Raw genomic sequence first — 19,162 nt, 5'->3', positions numbered from 1 at the left:
CTAGTAACTGCCACACACCGAGGCCCGGCTGAAACAGGTCAGAGACGACACTCGTCCCACTAACAGCTGCAGAGGGAGCCTGGCCGAGGAAAATTTGCTTTCCTTGCTATACAGTTGCTCCGAAATTTCTGTCCGAAAGCAACCGAGGGATAGATAATGTCTTTCTGCGGGCCCTCTCCCCGAGGCGGGCAGGGAGCCCGGCTCCCCGCCGTGCCGGGGCGGCCCCGCTCCAGACACGGGAATTTAAGGGCAAACGCTGACTACAAAGCGAAGGCACTGAAGGCACCGGGGGTGGGGGGCCGGTCCCAATACGGCGGCCACCGGGGCACGTCCGCCCCCGCCCGCACCCCGGGAACCGGCCGGGGCGGCTCCCCCGGGGCTCCCCGCCGCGCCGCGGGTCCCTCCCTCCCGCGCTGAGGGAGAGGCTGGGGACAAACAGCCCCGCCACCGCTCCCGGGTGCCGTGCCTAGCCCAGCCGTGCCGTGCCGGGGGAAGGGGCGGCCGGGGCGGGGGCGTGCAAGGGGTGTGGGGAGGGGGCACCGCCGTGCGGCTACATCAGCCCCCGCCTGCCCAGCGCCGGGGCTTGCTGCTGAGCCGCCCAACGGCCCCCAGGCGGCGGCGGCGGCGGCGACTGGGGGACGCTGAGGAGGAGCCGCCTGCGCGGCCCAGCGGCGGCGGGCGGGCCGGACGCACCGACCGAGCAGCCGCGGCCCGGGGAGGGGAGACCGGCAGCCCAGCCCGCACCGGCAGCGCCATGGCCACCAAGGTGAGCAGCCCCTGGCACGGCCCGGGGGGTCGTGAGGCGGCTCCGGGGCGCCCCCTGCACCGAGTCCCCGGCCGCCAAGCAGGCCCCGCGGCGGGGCTCGGCGGGCAGCAGCCCCTCTCGGCGGCGGGCGGGGGGGGGAGGCCCCGCGGGGGACGGGCTGCGTTTCGGGGGTCAGGGGAGCGAGTTCCCTCCCCGGGGCCTGCCCCTCGCCGCCGGCCGCGGGAGGGAGGGAAGGAAGGAGGGAGGGGAGGAGGGGGCCGCCCGCTCAGGCCTCGCCGCCGCTGCCCGGCCCCTCCGAGCGGCGCGGAGGGCTCGGCGGGGCAGCGCCAACTCCGGGGAAGGGGAGTTTCCCGCCACCTCCCCTCCGCGCTCAGCCGCCCTCTGACCCTCAGCGACTGTAGGGCCGAAAAGCCGCCGGAGGGCGAGGGCTGCTGCTCCTGCAGCCCGGGCGCCCCTGCCCCGCTTCCACCGTGCCTTGCGAATCGGCGCTGGCCGGCAGTCCGCGGCGGTGGTGGGGAAAGGCCTCAGCCGCCGGCGGGCCCTGCCGCCCTGCGCCGGGACGGGGTGTCCCGGCTGCCCCGCGGGGCTGGGGACGGGGCGTCCCGGCTGCCTCCCCCCATCCACCCCTTGGCCACCCCGTCGCGTCAGGGCAGCCGATGCAGACCCCCTTGAGCGGGGATAGCTGTGCTGCGTCCCTTGTGGGAGCCCAGGGTCTGCAGTGCGCGACCTGTTAATAGTAGGGTCTGATTTTACCACCAAAAAAAAAAAAAACCAGGAAGTGAAATTATTTTTTTCAGTTCTTCAACAGTATCTGCTATTAATGCAGCGGTCAAAATTAGCCCATCCTATCTGAAACTGGCCTCTTTCTAAATTAACAATATTTATTTACTATATTAGTTGATGAAAGAAAGCATCTCTGCTTGTGTGGATGTGAGTTAACATCCACCAGTAAATGTCATCTGTAAGTTGTCTAAAGATCGCAGAAGGCTTCTTTGGTATTTGAAGTAATACTTTGAGTCACCTGATTCCATAAACTTGGCCAGCAGTTTAAAAACTTCCTTTTGCTGAGGCAGTACTCATACAGTGCAGTGCAGTATTTGTGTTGCGCTTCTCAGTACTGGAGAAATTCTGCATCTTGAATGTGTCAAATTTAATGTATAAGCAGCTGTTTCTGTAACCATGTAAGTTGACGGTTACTCATGTTTTAGTAGACTTTTTCAGAAGCACAGAGAAGTTGGTTTTAGGCTTCAAAATCACTTAGGCAGTTTAAGAAGTACTAATATAGTAAAATTTATGTTCTGTTGAGGTTTTAGAATATTGTTGATGAACTCAGTTTTAATATTGGTGGTTTCCACTGATTTGTGGGATGTGTGTCTGAATAATATGTAATCACCCTAACTATTGTAGGTAGCAAGAAAAAGAACATTACTTCTGTGGACGCATATATTACATAATACACTATGTATGCCAAGCAGATACCGTACTAAAACAGTTTACTGCTTCTCTCTTCACTTTGAGGTGCAGTATCCTCATAGAACCCTGTGTTCTGTGCCAAACACATGAAGCCGTTTTATTCATACATTTGGAAACTTTCACTTTGCTTTTCTTGAAATAATTTTTTGGAGTCATTATGGCCTCAGACTGAAGGGTGTGTAATTTCTAACTTCCTAACCAGGACTGGCTTAAAAGCAGGTGGTGCAAGTTATTTCATTCTACATATTGCAAGTTATGGTAATTTACTTTAACTTGAAGGTTAAAATTGGGAAGTGATAGTCAGTAAAGACTTGATATTTTATTGTTATTATTTTGATATGCTGGTGACTGAGAGCAGTACTGAGAAGCTTACTTTATTTTCTGTGAGCTTCACCCGGGAGATAAGTGCCTCTCTGTGAATTACCCTGTTTTGGATTTTAATTTGTTAAACTTGTGCAAATGTCAGCTATAGAAAAGGATACATTTTTTTAACAGTGTAAGGGAGTAACTGGCTCAAGAAACAGTTTTTAGGAGCTTGGCCAACTAACCAGTCACCATTTCAATTAGAAAGTAAATTTTGTTTTTTAAATTGTAAACAAACTTATCACCTTCTGCTTGTGCTCCTTCCAAAATAGCCTATTTTTAAAAGAGATATGCAAAGTGTATTTGTATTGTATGCGAAAATGTTAACAAAACTAAACTATAATTAGTCATATATTAGTTTGAGTGTGAATTTCTCAAACTTTAATGGTGTCAAATCCTATATAGCTGGTAGGGGCGACTGACAGTCAGGCCTGGCCTGGGCTGCATGGGCTATTAGTGCTTCCTGAATTAATTCCTGTTTAAACTAGAATATCCTTTCTGAGGAGGGCTCAGGAAAATTTGGTCTTGATTTGAACGTTTTCAGTGATGGAAAAATCCAGTGTGTCTTTTTTCTCCCCCCCCCCTCCCCCCCCCCCCACTATCAACTCTCTTGCTGTTGATGTGTCTTTATTTTGAATCTAAATTTGCCCAGCATCTCTTTCCAGTTTTATCCTTTTGTCTACAAGATTTACAAATGCTTGTATCAAAGTGTTAGGTTTCCTGGGGGCTGGAGGGGGGAAATGGGGATTTCTTCCACAGCTAGCTTGTAAACCCTGGACAGTTTTCTTGCCTCCCACTTTGATAAACCACAGCAATTAAGTTCCTAGAGTTTTCCAATGTGAAGACGTGGTCTACAGTCGCGTAAGCTGCTGGCTCTTCCCAGTAGCATTCAAACTCGCCGCATTTCTTACTGAAATAATAAAAGCTTTTAGGGGAAAGACTACTGTTTTCATGCAAAAAGGCCTTTAGCCATGCTTTTCTAGCATATTTGTTAACTGGCAAGTTGGTAGGGAGTCTTTTGTTGAAACGGGTCGGGGTGGCTGCAGGCCCTAAGTACTCTGGAGGCTGTGGAGGCTGTGTCTGATGCTGTGAGCTGAGCTAGCAGTCACCATTGCGCCTTCTCCTTCCTTGCTCCTCATCCTGTGCCGTCTGTACGGCCCAGGAGTTGACTCCAACACTTGTCAGGCCTGTCTTTGAGCTACTATATGTTGCTGAAATAACAAAAGATTAACTGAACGGAAACAGTGGGGCCATTTTCTCCAGTTCTAGGGAGGTACCGTAGCTGAAAGTTTGCTCAGAGCTGATGCAAAAGGTTGGGTTGGAAAGGGGAGTGAAGGGTGGAAATATAAGTGGGAAATGGAGGATCTGAGACTTCTGGTGGCAGTTCTTTGGTTGGCTAGATCCTTACTGTAACTTGGCAGTGGATTTTGTGATTCCCTAAAGGCTGGCTCAAGGTCACATGCTCTAAAAACTGAAGCAAGTGAAAAAACAAAATGAAAAAAAGGATTGTTTAGGAGATGCTAACTTCCAAAGTTTTACAGTAATTTAACTGAACCTGACTTCAAGGTAGGCAATTTCATATCCACGTTTAAGAACTGATGCATTAAGCCAGATACTTTATTTTGGATGCCTCCTTCAGAAACAGAGTTGAGCTTACCAATTCCTTATTTTTAACTGTGCATACAAAAGAAGGCAAAAAGTACCTGAGCCTAGAAGAATAAAGCTTAAAAATTTTTCAAAACTCAGTCTCAAAGAAAATGCAATATTGTAAATGTGTTTCTGTGATAGTTGCTTGCAAAAGCTGCAGATGAGATTCTCATTCTTCTGTTTGTTTCTTCTTGACTTCTTTGGCCTTTCCTCTTATTTCCCCGCTAGAGATTGCCAAGTCCCAGGTTTACTCATGCCGTTTCTTTTGTTATTGAGTTTCATTGAATAGGGAGAGCTAGAAATGTCAGGAAGTGATATGCTGGCTTTTAAATAACGTGCTCCCTACCTCAGTCTATTTTTAGAGGTATTTATTATTTTAAAATGTAGGCAAGTCCTTTTCTTGGAAAGACTGATGTTTTGCCATTTGTGAAGTCCTAATTTCAGAAGGAGATGATGATATTAAGAGAAGTTGATAGGTTACGTACACCCTGATGGTCAAGACAGTTCTTCTGGAACCCGTGCTGCTAACGTGTAGTGAGGGTTTTAATTTAAAAGTTGAAATTGGAACTAGAAGCTGATAAACTCTGATTTATAGGACTAACGCTGTTGAAGATGGTGACATTACTTTCAAGCAAGGCAGGTATTGATAACCTTCATGAGGTTAGCCCCCTCATAGTGTCAATAGCAACAAGTTTTTCTTGTAACCTTAGGGGCACCTGTATCCCACCATTATGTTCTTGATTGTTCAATGGTTTGTCTACTTTAAGAACTCATTTATCTGGTTCTGTTTGTAGGACTGGGCCTTTTTTTGGGGAAGAAGTCCCTTGAGATGAAAGCTTAGACTGAATATTCTGTTCATAAAAGAAGGTATAGCTTAGCAATACTTCTAAAACATGGAAATGTTGTTCAAGCCTTTTTTGTCCATCTAACCGTGTTGGATTCTCTCTTGTGAATGTCACTAATCAGATATAGTTGAATTTAGCATGGTTCTTGTAGTTGTGGTGAGGGAAGATCATGATTTATATATGAAAATTTCAGGTAGGAAAAAATAACAACATATTAGACCCCAAATAAAGATTCTTTTTCTTAAGTGTGTATCCTTCCTTTCATCTTTCTTTTTGATTCTCTATTGCTCTTCCTAGTGTAACGCTCCCCCAAAGAAGTCTCACATTTTCCTTTGTACCATCATGAAGCTGTTCGTATGTTTGCATTATGAATCAGGCAGAAACAATTCTTTGTTCTGATTTGCAGCTGGGAAGTCAAGCATCCCTCTGTGCTAAACCCTCCAAAATACCCAAACTTTGCCTTCTGCAAGTCTGCCTTCTGTATTGTCATAACTTTGAAAGCAGACTTTTCTAGGAAATCGCATCTTAAGAGAATATTCGGTTAATAAATCTTAATACATTTGTGAGTTGGGATGAACTTTTACTATGCAGATCGCTGCATAATCCATTCAGCATGTTCCACTATTTAAATTCAGCAAAGCAAGATGTAATACAAAGAATGAGATCACGGTTGATTTATGTATGTAGGATGTGATGGAACAAAACTAATTAGGTGAAGTAATAATTTTGGTTTTATGGTCTTAATCGTATGAAAAGTTGTTTGTTTTTTTAAGCTATAATTAAGTAGGTGTGAAAATATTTCCTGGGACTTTTTGGATTATTTTGGTTTGGTGTTTTGGTTTTTTTTAAGGGGCAACAAGATGACTAGAGAAGGTGAAAATGTTTGGTAATGCAAATTTACCGCAGATTCCTGACGTAGTGATGAAGTGAGATGTTAGGATGAGCACGAGAACTAATACAGTCTTATTTTATTATGATACAGGTTTTCTGTTCTTTTGTCTTTCTGTCTGACCTTACGATCTTTTAAAAGTTCAGTGATAAGTGGGTTACGTTACATTGCAGCAATTACTAGTGCAAAGGTTCTCATTTGCCAGCCTGTTTCTGTGCTGGGAAGCTGGAGAGCTGGTGAGATTCTATATGATGCTATGCTTGGGTAATGATTCCTCTGACTCAGTTTTTCAAAGTTATTTTAAGCACCTGGGCATTGAGTCATCAGAGACTCATTACCAGAGGTCGTCGTTTAAAAACATGATTACAGTAGCTAAAGAGAAGGAAGTCTGGTATCAGATGTCATAAGCTTCATCTGGTTTATAGATTCAGTGATTCAGATTTTCGCTCTGGTAGAATTTCTCCATGTATCAGTATTATTTCAGCAAGAAGTCTTTACAGTTAACTGTGGCTTTGTAATAAAGTTTATTTTACTTCATTTTTTCAATGTTTTCCTGTGTGAATTATCTTCCTCTTTTAGAACCTCTGATTTTCAGGTCTTCAAAAAGCTCCTTAAATATTGAATATCCACACATTCATCCGTTTATAAAGATCTCCTTATTTGATTAGGATATCTGGCAATTTTCAGAGATTACAGAAATTACAAAGGGAAAATTATATGAGAACCTTGCTGTTTTAAATATACAGGTTCCCTCCTGTATTACATTTACAAGCAATTGCAACATTGATGGTGTTGGAAGGAGTCTTGCAAAACATTACAAAAGCAGGTAATAGAAACTGTAAAATAGTGGGAGTGATTTGTTTCAACCAGCACTGCAGTAGAACAGATCAACATTTAGATATCTGGAATTATTTAAGTAGATAACTATTGCAGTGTTCAGCATTTAAAGCTAAACCTCTTCTGTTTCAAAGCATGTTTCACAATTACAAGGTCATTCAAATTCACTTTAAACTTCTTTGAGAGGAGCAAAAATCAGAGCTTGTTCTTCTACTTTCTTTAGTTGTATTCCTGCTTTCTCAGCGATTTATGATTGGAAAGGAGCTTTCAAAGTAACACAAAGTTCAAAAAACAAAGCAGTCGTGTCCAATAAGCAAAATTTAAGTTCTACTGAAGAGAAAAAATATATGCATATTGCTTACTGGAAAATTTAATTTAAGCTCTGAGCCTTATCGTTTTTTTCCAAAGCAGTCTTTCTCTTTGAGCTTCATATGGGTAAGAAACCTCTGTCAAAAAAAAAAAAAAAAGGCAATTAAGACCAGGATCATTTAACTTTGATAGATAGTCCTCTGTGAGACCCACAGTAAGAGGAGAAGGGCATGAGAGACAACTCTTCTTGTAGGGAGCTGCCTTTCCGCAGGCTGATCCAGCTGTTGTGTAGTTGCGAGGGGACGTTGAGGACGTGGCATGGTATGAAGGGCACGTGAGCCTTCCTGGGCACTGCTAATAAGAGGGTGCGTGCTCATAGTAAGTGTGCTGGGTAAAGTCAAAGCAGCGACGCTGTGCGTGTGAGCAGTATTTTTTGTTGGTAAAAACTCTAATTTCCTTCTGTATTTTAGAGCAGCTCTTCCACGGGCCTTGCCCCTTAAAGGAAGCCCCTGTACAGGAGGGGTTTCCAATGTGCAAAATAGGGGGCTGGAAGGAAAAGGGGGTGGTAGGAAGGTAGGCAGTGCAGCTTGAGGGAGGTCCCTTGGGAGTCCAAGCAAAACAGCTGCTTCTGGGGATGGGCAGCCATGCCTGACCTGGGGTTTTAGCAGGTGGGACTTGCCCAGGTGAAATCATTCAGTCCCACTCTTGTAAAAAGTGGGACTGGGGTACAACTGGTTGATGGGCATTTTCTTATGACTTATCGTTGTGTTACTGACTTCTGCTCTGAGTTGCCATCTGCTCCTCCTTGGCAAGGGAACTGTTGTGCTTTTATTTTGTGTATTCATATGGTATCTCTGTTTATACACACTAGGTTTTGGACTTGCTTTGCTTTTCCCAGCCTTTTGAGACTGCAGTTCTCAATATTCAGAGCAAAAATAAGTTGTCCTCTTGATTCTAGTTTAATTCAAGCAAAGTGTTTGTTTTCCTGGCTGATACAACAAAATGGCTAATTTTCAAGAACAACTATAAAAATTCTCTTAGGATAGCTTTAAACTGGCTTCGTCTTCTGTATGAGGATTTTTTTTTTTCTTTGTCATGGTTATATGGGTGGTTTCCAAAAGAAAGACGATTGATATAAGGCTCTTACCCTTATTGTTCCTGCTAGTTCCAATTTAATTCGTGGGGTTCCTTGGAGAGCCTATACGATTAATCTTTCTGCAGCAGTAAGGCCATGACTGATGAGTCACTTCATTTTGTCCTACAACTTCATCAGATTTGAGAATTAAGCTCAAATGTTTTATTTCTTCCACTGCATTAATTCTTTTTGGGGGGTTAAGATTTAATTCAGTAATTGAATATTGCAAGAACATACAATAATATAATGTAATTAGTGCTTACCTAGTTACAGCACAGTTCTTTCAGCAGTACTGTAATTTCCTCCCTTAATAGCCCTGTATTTGTCTTCTGAAAATGGTTGCTTATGGAATACAAAATTAAGCATCTTTCTTGCTGAGAATAACTAGACTATATTCTTGGAAGTTTGTATCTGGTTGTTGCATTGTAATTTTTATATCAACAGCTCTGTCGCATTCTGTAAAGCTGCCAAATTTTGTGGTAATTTGTAAGGAAGCAGCAGTTTAAACTTTTCTTTTCTTTGATGCTTTCTGTCACTGTAAAGGTTGCCGGTACAAGAAGAGTTTGTGTGGTGTCCATTTTAAATCAATTCCTAGATAATGGAAGACGAAGACTTGTAAAGGAGAAACTTTAAATATTGTATGACTTAATCCAGTTCTGTCATTCATTCTCTCTTCCCCTCCCCCCCCCCCCCCAATGCTTCTGTCCAGGCATTCTTTTTCTTCTTTTTTTTTCTTTCTTTTTTTTTTTTTTTGACTTGAAGTGGGATAGGGCAACACTGTAAGTGTGCACATTGCATTAAACTGCAGGTGACTATCATCCAGTTCAAGGGCTGGGTCTTCTCTGGCTAGGTCTAATGACTGAGCTTTGCTTATTTGAGCTGCCGTTAACGTGCCCGGTTTGTAACTTTACAGGGTCTTGTACTTTTCTACACGGTCAACAGAAAAGCTGTAGGCGTGAGTACATTAGAACCCATAAAACCTGAACTTTGGCCATTTCTAGAGTAAAGAAGCTTCATCTGATAAAATGGTGATACATTTATGTTGGTATAGTAGTTTCCTCACTTGTCTTAATAAAATAAAAGTAAACATAGAAATGGTTCAATTATTGGGCTTTCATAAAGTAGTGTTTCTAAAAAGGACTAAGAGATCCCAAAATATTAGCATGTTGATTAATGTGGGTTACTCAAGTAACAGAGAATTTAGAATTCCATATTGTGGATCTGTTCTGCTGCATTTTAGATTCCTTCCCAGCTGTCTTCAGCTAGCATGCTATTGAGCACTTGTTTTCCTATTAATATTACCAGTGTTTGGGATCTCAAAGTAGTGCAGCTATTCTGTGTTTTACAGGTCAAGTTTTATTTGAAGTAGCATCATTTTAACATGCAGGTAGTTTGCTTTTGCTAGTTCTTCATTTGCTTCTAGACTGGCCTGTACAGCTGGTACATTGAAATGCACAACCTGTAATAGTGTGGTGAGTCTGGAGAGGCTTGAAGTTCATTAGATAACCTTAGTGAAACTTTGTGCCTCTCCAATTATTGGGATAATTACTGTTTTTTCTAATCTCTGCTCTCATAGAGGCAGCACTATTGTGGGACTACAAGCTGTCTTAATGAGTAGGTCACAATGTGGCAATTTTTCTGGTGAACACTGCAGGCTTTTTCTGAAACCTTCACCTCTTACTGGATTTGTTCTTTGGGGACAGGACTGTGAGGGTACAATACTGATCACCCTGAAGTTTCAGGTCGAACGTCAGGGGACTCGGCACGGCAGACTTCTGAAACGCAGTTAAATATTGGTTCAGCAAACAGTTTCAAGTGTTGCAGTTTGATTTCAGAGGCACAGTAATGATTAATCAAGGCAGAGATTTTAATCATGCTTGAGATAAATGCATCCTGCCTAACATCCGTAAATACAAACCCATGCTGTACTTGCTGCAGTTTATGTCCTGGTGTAACTGGAATTAATCTTCTCAAATTTGAAATTGTTTCATCCCCGGTCTATTTGGGGACCTGGAATAGGTTGGTTTCCAGAAAGGAAAACATGGGGAACCCTGGGCACTTGGAGCAGTGCAGTAAATTGATTCTGAAAAAGGTCTTCTGGTATCATTGCAGCTCCTCACTCATGGTTAAAAGTTTTGCAGTACATTGTTAATAACTGATAACTGGTTTATAAGTAATGTTTTAAACAAGAAAAAAACTTCAGGTGCTTAACCCAACTGAAAGCTCAGATGTGATTCACAGGAGTATCTGAGTCAGTATTTGGAAACATGTCTAAATCACATGGGGGTCTTGCATGTATTTCTGCAACTGAATTTCCCTTGCTTCTTTATTGCTTGGGTGCATGGGGATTCTGTTATTCGGTTTGGCAGTGCCCCATAAATAAGTCTGGATGAACACCACAAAAGGTAACCAAGCACCTCTTTTAATGGTGCATGATGGTTCTTTTGAAAGTATCAGAATCTGAATGCTGCTTTTTAAAACTACTGAGCTGCTTATAGATAATCCACAGGCTTCAAAATCCGTAAGCACTGTTGTAAACCTGGAAAATATCGCAGTTCCTCTTTGCTTTTTTTGTACTCTGTGGCGGTGGTTATCGACCCACCTGATTTGTGACTGCATGGAATGAAGCTATAATTTGTTTTAATACCTTAAGATTTTAAGGTCTGTTACATTCTAACACTTTTAAGAGATCTTAGTCTTATAACCATTTTAGTTCTCGTACTACATCAATAACTTTTAGTCCTAGATGCTTGAGCAGAACTAGGGGCCTACCGATGTGTAGGAATTCACTCGAATGGAAGTTCTTAGTGTGCATGCTGCCTGTAATGCTGGCCAGGAGTGCGTTTCAGTGGGCTTTGGGGTGTGCTGATGTTTGCTTACAGGTAGACAGCTATAAAGAAGCTCATGTTCTGGAAATCAAAAATAAGATATGTAACCAAAAATGAGCTGGACTAGCCTGAAGAGTTAAGGTCGTCTTTCCTCACTAAAAAATTACTTTCAGCAAGACAGTGAAGTCCTGCGTGGTAGATATGAAGAGCTAATCTGTTTCCAAGATCTGAAGGAAAGCCTGAGTTGCTGAAGAAGCTAGTAAGTCATTGTCTTAATACTACAGAAAACATTTCCAAGTGTCTTTAACGCTTGAAAACTTGCCTAGTCGCATCGTACAGAATTGGTTTCAATATAAGCTTATTAAACCTTTATTCTAACTCTAAAAGTGCCAGTGGTTTAAGCCACATGCATGTTGGTGGGAATTGAGTATTTCATTACTGTCCCTTACCCTATAAACGCTTCAAACTTTTTGTGTTTTGTGCTTTTTGGAAACTCTTCGTGCTTTGTTAACCATTTTCTTGCAATACGAGGTAGGCCTTTTAATCCAATGTGAATACTTAATTAAATACCTGCCTGAAGTATTGTAGGCACATGCAGTTTCTGAGGCTGAAGAGGAGTTCCCTGTTCTGAGTCTCCTCTGTCTGCAAGCATGTTTTATTAGCAGGAAGAAATGATGCAAGTCCTTGTTTCTTAGCTTTTTATCTGTATTTAATTTGCTTCTAATGTGCTTGTATTCAGTGGTGTTGACTTCAAATGACTAGCTGCAGGCTATTGAACTTATTTTAAAGTTGAAAAATTGCTCAGAAGAAAGTGAGCCAGCAGGTCGAGAGACCTGCTGTGAATGTGAATTGGTGGAGTAATGTGAGGATCCAGCAGTTACAGCTGGTGAGCGAACTTGGAGTAATGATATCTGAATATTGTGACCTCTTAGTCTAGAAGTGGAGTTCTTGATTGAACTTAGTTTCACTTTTTGAATGAGTTTGTTTTAATTCTGATGTTGCTGAAAGCAAAAACCAATTGTGTTAGAAAAGAAATGTAATACTAAAGGGAGGTTTTTATTAAACAAATGAATTTTGATTTTTATTTATTGTTTAATAAAATCATAGTATAAAACCAATTTGAAGGGATGGTTCAGTTTCTTCAGGCTAGTAGGTTTTTTTCCTAGGCAGATGATGTTAAGCACATACACGGTGATGCCTAGCACTATACAAGCAACTATACATTTTCTCCATTTCCTCTGTATTAGTTCAAAAGATAAGCATTGGGGTCTTTTCTTCTTTGTAATAAATCTTTATCACTTTAACTGGCAGTTTCTAGAATAATGTATGATCTCTTGAATTCCTAAGATAAGGCTTCTGTAGGAGTCTGTCTGAGAAGACAGAGTCCCTAGTGTCCTTTGATGCTTCCATCTTCCATTTTTTGTTTGCTTCTTGTCTCTTAGGAATGCCTGTGAGAGAAACATGCATAGAGATTTCTTTACTGCAGGCAGGACAGAAGCTGTCTTTCCAGGCTGAGAGGCATAGGCACTTGAAGAGCCACTTGGTATTTCTGCATAGACTATCCCAAATGTACACTTTGCCTAGCACAGTTGTGATAGAGGGACTAAAATGAAGACTTTTTTGTCAAATCACAGCCCAGATGTTGCAGCTGCTGCAGTGAAAATCTCTTCAGTCTTGGAGCACTTACTGGCTTTTGGGTGAGCTTGAGTTTCAGGATAAAGGGTGGGGGAAAGGTTAAATCTATCTAAACGATAGCCACTGTTAGAAGAAAGGTAGTGTACTCTGAGATGGGCTTTTGGGTGAGCTTGAGTTTCAGGATAAAGGGTGGGGGAAAGGTTAAATCTATCTAAACGATAGCCACTGTTAGAAGAAAGGTAGTGTACTCTGAGATGGGAAAGAGTTGGGGGGGGCTCCTGCCTATGTTTCTGAAGCATTTTTCTTCCTGGTTTTCCAAGCTATTTGGGAACTAGTTGTTTTAATTCTTCAGTTTCTCACAGTACCCTTGGTAATATCAACGGTGGGAGTTTTGACTTGCTGAGAGTTTTTTTCAAAGACACATTGACTAAAACATAGCAACTTAAGTAGTCTGTTTGTGAATGGTGAGATGAAACAATGGTTAAACTGTCATTTAGAGCCTTGCCTACAGCTAGGGGTTTAATGCTGACTCTTCAGCTGATAACAAGTCAGATGTCTTGCAGTTGTTCTAAGTAGTAAACTACCTCAAAGATGACATTAGACAGTAATCGTAGGGCAAATTTCTGTAAAAGATCGAACAGTACAGAACAGAAGATGCAAAAATAATCTCAAGTTAATTGCCTTTTGTTTGCAGGGTATTGCCACTTTTTAGATTAAATGTTTCATTTTGAATTCTTTCAGATGTAATCAAAATTTCTGAACTGATTTATTTGCAGCTAGGTTTTTGTCTTTATTCTTTTCTTTCTGCTTCCTCAATTTCTCTAATCCTGGGATGCCAACCTGTATCCCAGGAATGCTATTTCTATTTTGTTCTCTTAGAACTGCCCTGTGGAATGAATATTTTGTTTCTAAAGACAATACTGGTGGGGAAAGCAATTCTGAAAAAAAAAAACCACCCAACCAAAAAAGCTCCCCCCAAAATGCAACTAAACAAAAACCACCAAACCCACATCCAAAAAACTTGTAGAGGATGAATAAAACAAAATCAGGGAAGACTAAATGATTCTATGATTCAAAGACGAAATGCATTTTACTGTTCTGTGCTTCCAGGTGTGATCAACATATTGCTTATCTGTGTTTCACAAGCAGCTTGGTTTCAAAGGCTTATGCTTACTAGACCTACCGAAGAATATTTGTACTAACTGATACAGTTTTGTAGCAAACCTTTCTGAAGTTTATTCATAACAGAAATGTTACTGGAGTTATTTGAGGTGACCAGAAGCCCTTTGTTGTTCATTCCAGCTAAAAGCTTAAGCTGCTGTCCTAGAAGAAAAGTTCAAGTCTGTTTACTGTGTCAAGGCTATTTAAAATTTAAGGACTTGACTTGTGAAGAAAAGTCCTAGCTCAAAAAACAAAACAAAACAAAAAAATACCAAACAAAAAAACAAAACAAAACAAAACAACCACAAAACAAAACGTCAAAAAAACCCCCAAACCAAAAGAACCCAAAACAAAAAAAAAGCTGATGCTAATTATTAACTTTTTTTTTAAAAAAGACCTTTTTTTGGGCTTCCTAAATTATAGTTTCTGCTTCTCTAGTGGGATGCAGGTTTCTTTGAAAGGATTTATCAGCCCCATTTACTTTCCAAAACAGAAATACGGCATTTGATCCTCTTTCTGTGAACCTGGGAACTGCTGCCACCAACAGTAGGACAGGAGGCGAAGCGTGAAACTGGAAAGTGTTGCCATCCTTGCTGCTGTCATACAGCAGTTGTCTTTCTGAGACAGTGGCACCAGGCAAATTAAACCTGTTGGATCCCTGTCCCTTGAAAAGAGCACTTACTGGATGGCTGAAGCACTGAACTGCTGAAGTGCTAACTACTAAAAGGCAGGCATGCATTTATGGGAATTTCATGCTATGAACCTTTAATGGATATTTCCTTTGTACTATCTGCCACTTCCAGGTGTCCAAGAGAAGCCATTGTGGTACAAGTTTCCTAAACTGTAATACGTGGCTGAAACAGATGAATCTATGGCATTACACAAGAGCTCTTTCTAATACAATGAAGTCCTGTCCATAGGGAAAGTGTTTTCAAAGGTGTGTCCAATTTTTGAGTGGCTTCTCCAATTTTAGTGCTATAAAGCATATTTTCATTGTAACACAGCAGTTCTGCATCAGGAAGTCCAGCATTACAAAAACATTTTGCTTTGGAAGTGTGAACTTAAACAAAAAACAGGAATCACTCTATGTGGGTCGTTAATCACTCTTATCAACAGAGGGGGAAGGGAAGCTGTTCTAAAAGCTGCTGTGAGCACAACTGATGTGCATTAGCTGTTAGCGTGTATGCTCATGGCTAGTGAGGAATGCACAGTGGTTTTTGTTGTCCTGCTTCTCCATGAAAGAGCTAGCCTGCTGCTGGTGAACTGTAACGCCGGCAAGCGTGTGCCTGTGCACATCAGGATTCTCAGACTTGAGGGTAAGTTGCTTTTCCATCTGAGCCTAGTGTCTCTTGAGTGAAACATCTTAGAAAAGGTGGAAAGATTCTTCTTGTAAGAAATAGGTGCTTCTGTTGCTTTATCACCTCTTTCAAGATTCTGGGGGGGAATAGAAGAGCCAGCCTGTCAGGATGTCTGTGGAGATCTTGGATACTCTTCTAGTAACTTAGTATAGTGATAATGTAATTCTTCATTGGAATTTTATTTAATGACTTTTGCTAGCCAACTTCCTTCCCACTTAATTTATGCTAAGAGTCTTGACACACTGACAGTTATAGTTTCATAGGCTTATGTCTGCTTATGCCAGACATAAGTTGGCAAATGCTCTTGTGTTTTTTTTTTTCTCTTGGTTTTTAATGTTTTGGGAAGAGGAGGGAGGTACTCAACTTGGACAGAAGTAAGTAATGGAGAAAGGCTAAGTCTGCTGCAGGTCTGCAGAGGAATAATACTTTCGCTAATCTCGGTACTGCTTTTCAATGCAAAGAATCTTTTGTATTCTAATATGCTGAGGTACTATTACTGTTACAATTCTAAAAAGATAGTAATAGTGATTGATGGCAATGCTTAGGATTTCTAGAAGTTAGAGAGGCTTCACTCTGTAGTAAGTCAGTAAATCTGTGAATTGGGAAGCCGCAGTCCAAGTGTTAAGTCCAAGTTAACCCTACAGGAAGGAGGACCAGCTGCTAAGGATGCTGATGTCACACTGAGAATTACTGCTTTCCTTTTTATTTTCTTCTCCTTATTACAATCTGAATATCTATGTCCATACTGCCGAAAAGCTCCTTTTTGTTTAATAAGGAGGAATTCTTACTGGCTTCCCCCCCTCCTCAACTTGCAGAGAAAGCTGCCAGCTCCCTCTCATTCCAGAGAAACTGCAGTATATAGCAGAGCTGCAGAGACACTGGGGATCTGAGAGCCCTTTCCTCCCTGGCATGCGTTGTGCCAGGCTTCTGCTTAATCCATGCCGGCCTCTTCTCACACGAGGGAGCATGAGGTGAACATCAGGATGTGTCACAAACTCCGCATGGAGGTGCGGGAAGCTCCACTGCCACCTGAGCAAAAGGAAGCAGTCGGTGTACAGGTGTACAGTGACCAGATCTGCCTTCTGGTCAATGAAATCTGTTTAAACTTTTTGGGTTAGCAGTCCTTTTTCTCAAACAATCTAACAAAACAACTTCAGAATCCAGAACCAGTTGTATCTTGTGGGGGGGAAATAAGTGCAGCCAGTAAAGGAAACTAATTTATATAGTTATAGCTAATAGATTGATTAGTAATTCTTATTTGTTTTGTGGATTTGCAGTATTCTGTAAATGAAGCAATGACCTTTATTCCACTAAAGAAATGTTTGAATCTCTGAAGTTCCTATAGTTCTTGGATTGTTTGATCCTTTTACGTATGATCAGAAGTAAATATGAAGCACAACAGTTACTGTAACAAGTCTTGGTTTTTTTAAACCTGTGTTTTGAAGAAGTTACCTTTGGTCTTCATTCTGTAATCTTTGGAATTTGTCAGAGATTCCAATTTTATAAATATTCAAAATGTCCATGAGCTAAGACCTAATATTTGATGCATCTATTGCAGTGCTCAGGAGCTAAAATCCTTTTCTCGTTAAATGCTTTCTTCTCTCCATGCCCACATGCTATTTTGCGTAAGTGGCAAAGATCTAACTCTAAGCCATAACTGCTGCTTGGATATAATATTTGTGGCCAGCAAGTAGGAAAAAGTTTATTGCAAAACCAAACCATTTCCCTTTTTATAGTATTTTGGAACTGATTGTCAAAAATTTAAATAGGTTTGGGGCTGATGCCTCTGCCCAAGGAAAGGCTAGAGGGAGGGTTTTTCATTGTTAATAATACAGTTATTAAATTGAAGGAAAACATTTAGTCGCTTAGTTTCACTTACTTTGGAATTGGTTGAGTTTATACTCTTTTTTTTCTATTAAATCTCAAAAGTCAGAAGGTAGCGTTAAAGCTTATTTGCCAGGAGTTCTTAGGGGCTTAATTCACAAACTAGGCAAATGAGTCCAGAAATGCAAGTGAAACAGAGTACACTAGCAAAAAAATCTGGGGAATGTATTTGAGACGTCAATATATGGATCAGGTTACAGATGTACTTCAAATGCTTAATGCTCAGTAAGAATCCGTTTCTGTAGTATTGCGAATCTTTTTTTCTTTTCAATTTCTCAAACTGCAGTAAGGCAAAAATGATTGGGTTTGTTTGTATTTTTTTCCTTCTCTTTTTTTTTTTTTAACAACTTCTGAAAGAGGAATTCAGAGCAGGTGAATGGTTAGACTTTGGCACAATGACTTTATTAAATTCTATGTATCTCACTTGGTCTTTCCTTCCCTACAAGCTGAATACTTCCAGATTTTTCTGAGTAACTTTATTTCCCTGCTCCATCTGGACAACTGAGTATTTGCATTTGATCTCTTATTAGACACAAATATATCTTACGTTTCCAGTCTGGTTGTTACTGTGGGATGTCTTGCCAGTTTTCCTGCAGGCTAGTAAAATCTGCCTTTGTCCTGCTAAACTCTCTTCATTCCTGTGAATAAAAGCAAGAACTTAATACTGTGGTGTACTGCTTGAAGAAGGCTAAGGCGGCACCCTGGTTAAGAAAGCTGCTTTCCCCACGGTTCAGATGCCTAGCGTCTGAGCTTTGTTAAACCAACTTGCAGGAACCAGGTAAGTATTGGTAACCTGCTGTAAAAAGGACACATTCAACACCTTCGTCTACTACTGCTGAGGGGAGAGGCTTGGAGGGTGGTGCTTTTTACACCCCTACTTAAAATGTTCTTGTATTTCAAAAGGTATGTTTCTTCTCTTCAATTTGCTTTTTAAGGAAAGTAAGGTAGCTTATTTTTGTATTTGCCTGATTTTGGCCTGATTTTCTGCTGGAAGGAAAGCAGTCAGCGTTATTATTGAAAACAGTTTTCTTCTATTCATCTTTGTTTTGCATGGCATAATCTGAAAGTGTTGAAAGCACATGGGGCACATGGTTTTTTCCGGCTGTTGTGCTTCTCCACTGGAGGAGACCAAGTGTCTGATATGTTGTGCACATGGTTCAGGATTAGCTTTGTCAGCTGAACTACAACATATGTGTTTTTTCTCTGTGCTGTTTTTGTTTACACTGAAGTGAAGTATCTCTTGATGAGCCAGAAGTATTTCCACATGATACTTAAGAAATTAAAATGTGGGGGAGGGAAGTTGTGTTTTTTCTGGTTTTGTCAGAAGAAGGAACATCTAGGTGGGGATGATAACAACCTGCAATTTTGAGATAGGCAAGGCTTGGTGCTGAATGTCTGTCTTCTGGTATTTTTTTTCCTATCCCATAACTTGCTTTCAATAGAAATCATGATTTTACTGTCATCTTTATGGCAAAAGCAATTAGTTTATTAGTTTCTTTTTTTTTTTTTTTCCCCTTCCCCTGACCTCCAAGTACAAGAAGGACCTCATTGCTGTACACAGTGTCTGACGTTATGAGGAACACCACTATAAAATTGTTTTTCTTGGATTTAGTTTTTTAATTTGCAGGGACAAAGCCCACTTCTTTATGAGCTGAGGTAACTAAAGCGTATGTCTTGATGGTGAAGATGACACCATAGTCTTGCCTCTTTCAAGATGTGCTAGGGAAATTGGTGTGTTTCCTGAAATAAACTTTCTGCTGCTCTTAATCCTGTATGAGCTGGAGAAATAAGGGCTATGATGTAATCTATATTGAGTATTGATTTTAAAAAAAATTTTTTTTTTAATTTTTAAAAATCTTTTAGCAGGTGTATTGTGACAGGGAGATGTTTCTCTTCCTAGTTGTCCCTTCTGTGGATTTCAGGCCTATAAATCAATAACTACATTATCACTTTTAGAGGCCTTCATATTACAACCACAAATCTTCATAACTTTGCTCTTAGGAATTACTTGTCTCCTAAACTTCAAGCTACT

At 41.2% G+C, this 19,162-nt stretch overlaps 1 protein-coding gene across 3 annotated transcripts in view; it reads left to right on the top strand.

Moving 5' to 3' along the window:
* Positions 1-604: 604 nt before the first annotated feature.
* Positions 605-19,162, top strand: part of SNX9 (sorting nexin 9) — a 64,525-nt gene continuing 45,967 nt past the window's right edge. The window contains exon 1 of one of the 3 annotated variants that reach the window (XM_075146041.1): positions 605-766. In XM_075146041.1, the coding sequence (XP_075002142.1) occupies positions 755-766 (12 nt within the window). In that variant the 5' untranslated portion in view covers positions 605-754. Of the gene's footprint in view, positions 767-11,329; positions 11,352-19,162 lie in introns of those variants that run through there. The other 2 variants (XM_075146039.1, XM_075146040.1) reach the window with 2 other exon arrangements.

The sequence above is a fragment of the Calonectris borealis genome, chromosome 3, assembly GCF_964195595.1.
Source record: "Calonectris borealis chromosome 3, bCalBor7.hap1.2, whole genome shotgun sequence".
NCBI lineage: Eukaryota > Metazoa > Chordata > Aves > Procellariiformes > Procellariidae > Calonectris > Calonectris borealis.
This window is presented reverse-complemented; position numbering and strand designations above follow the sequence as displayed.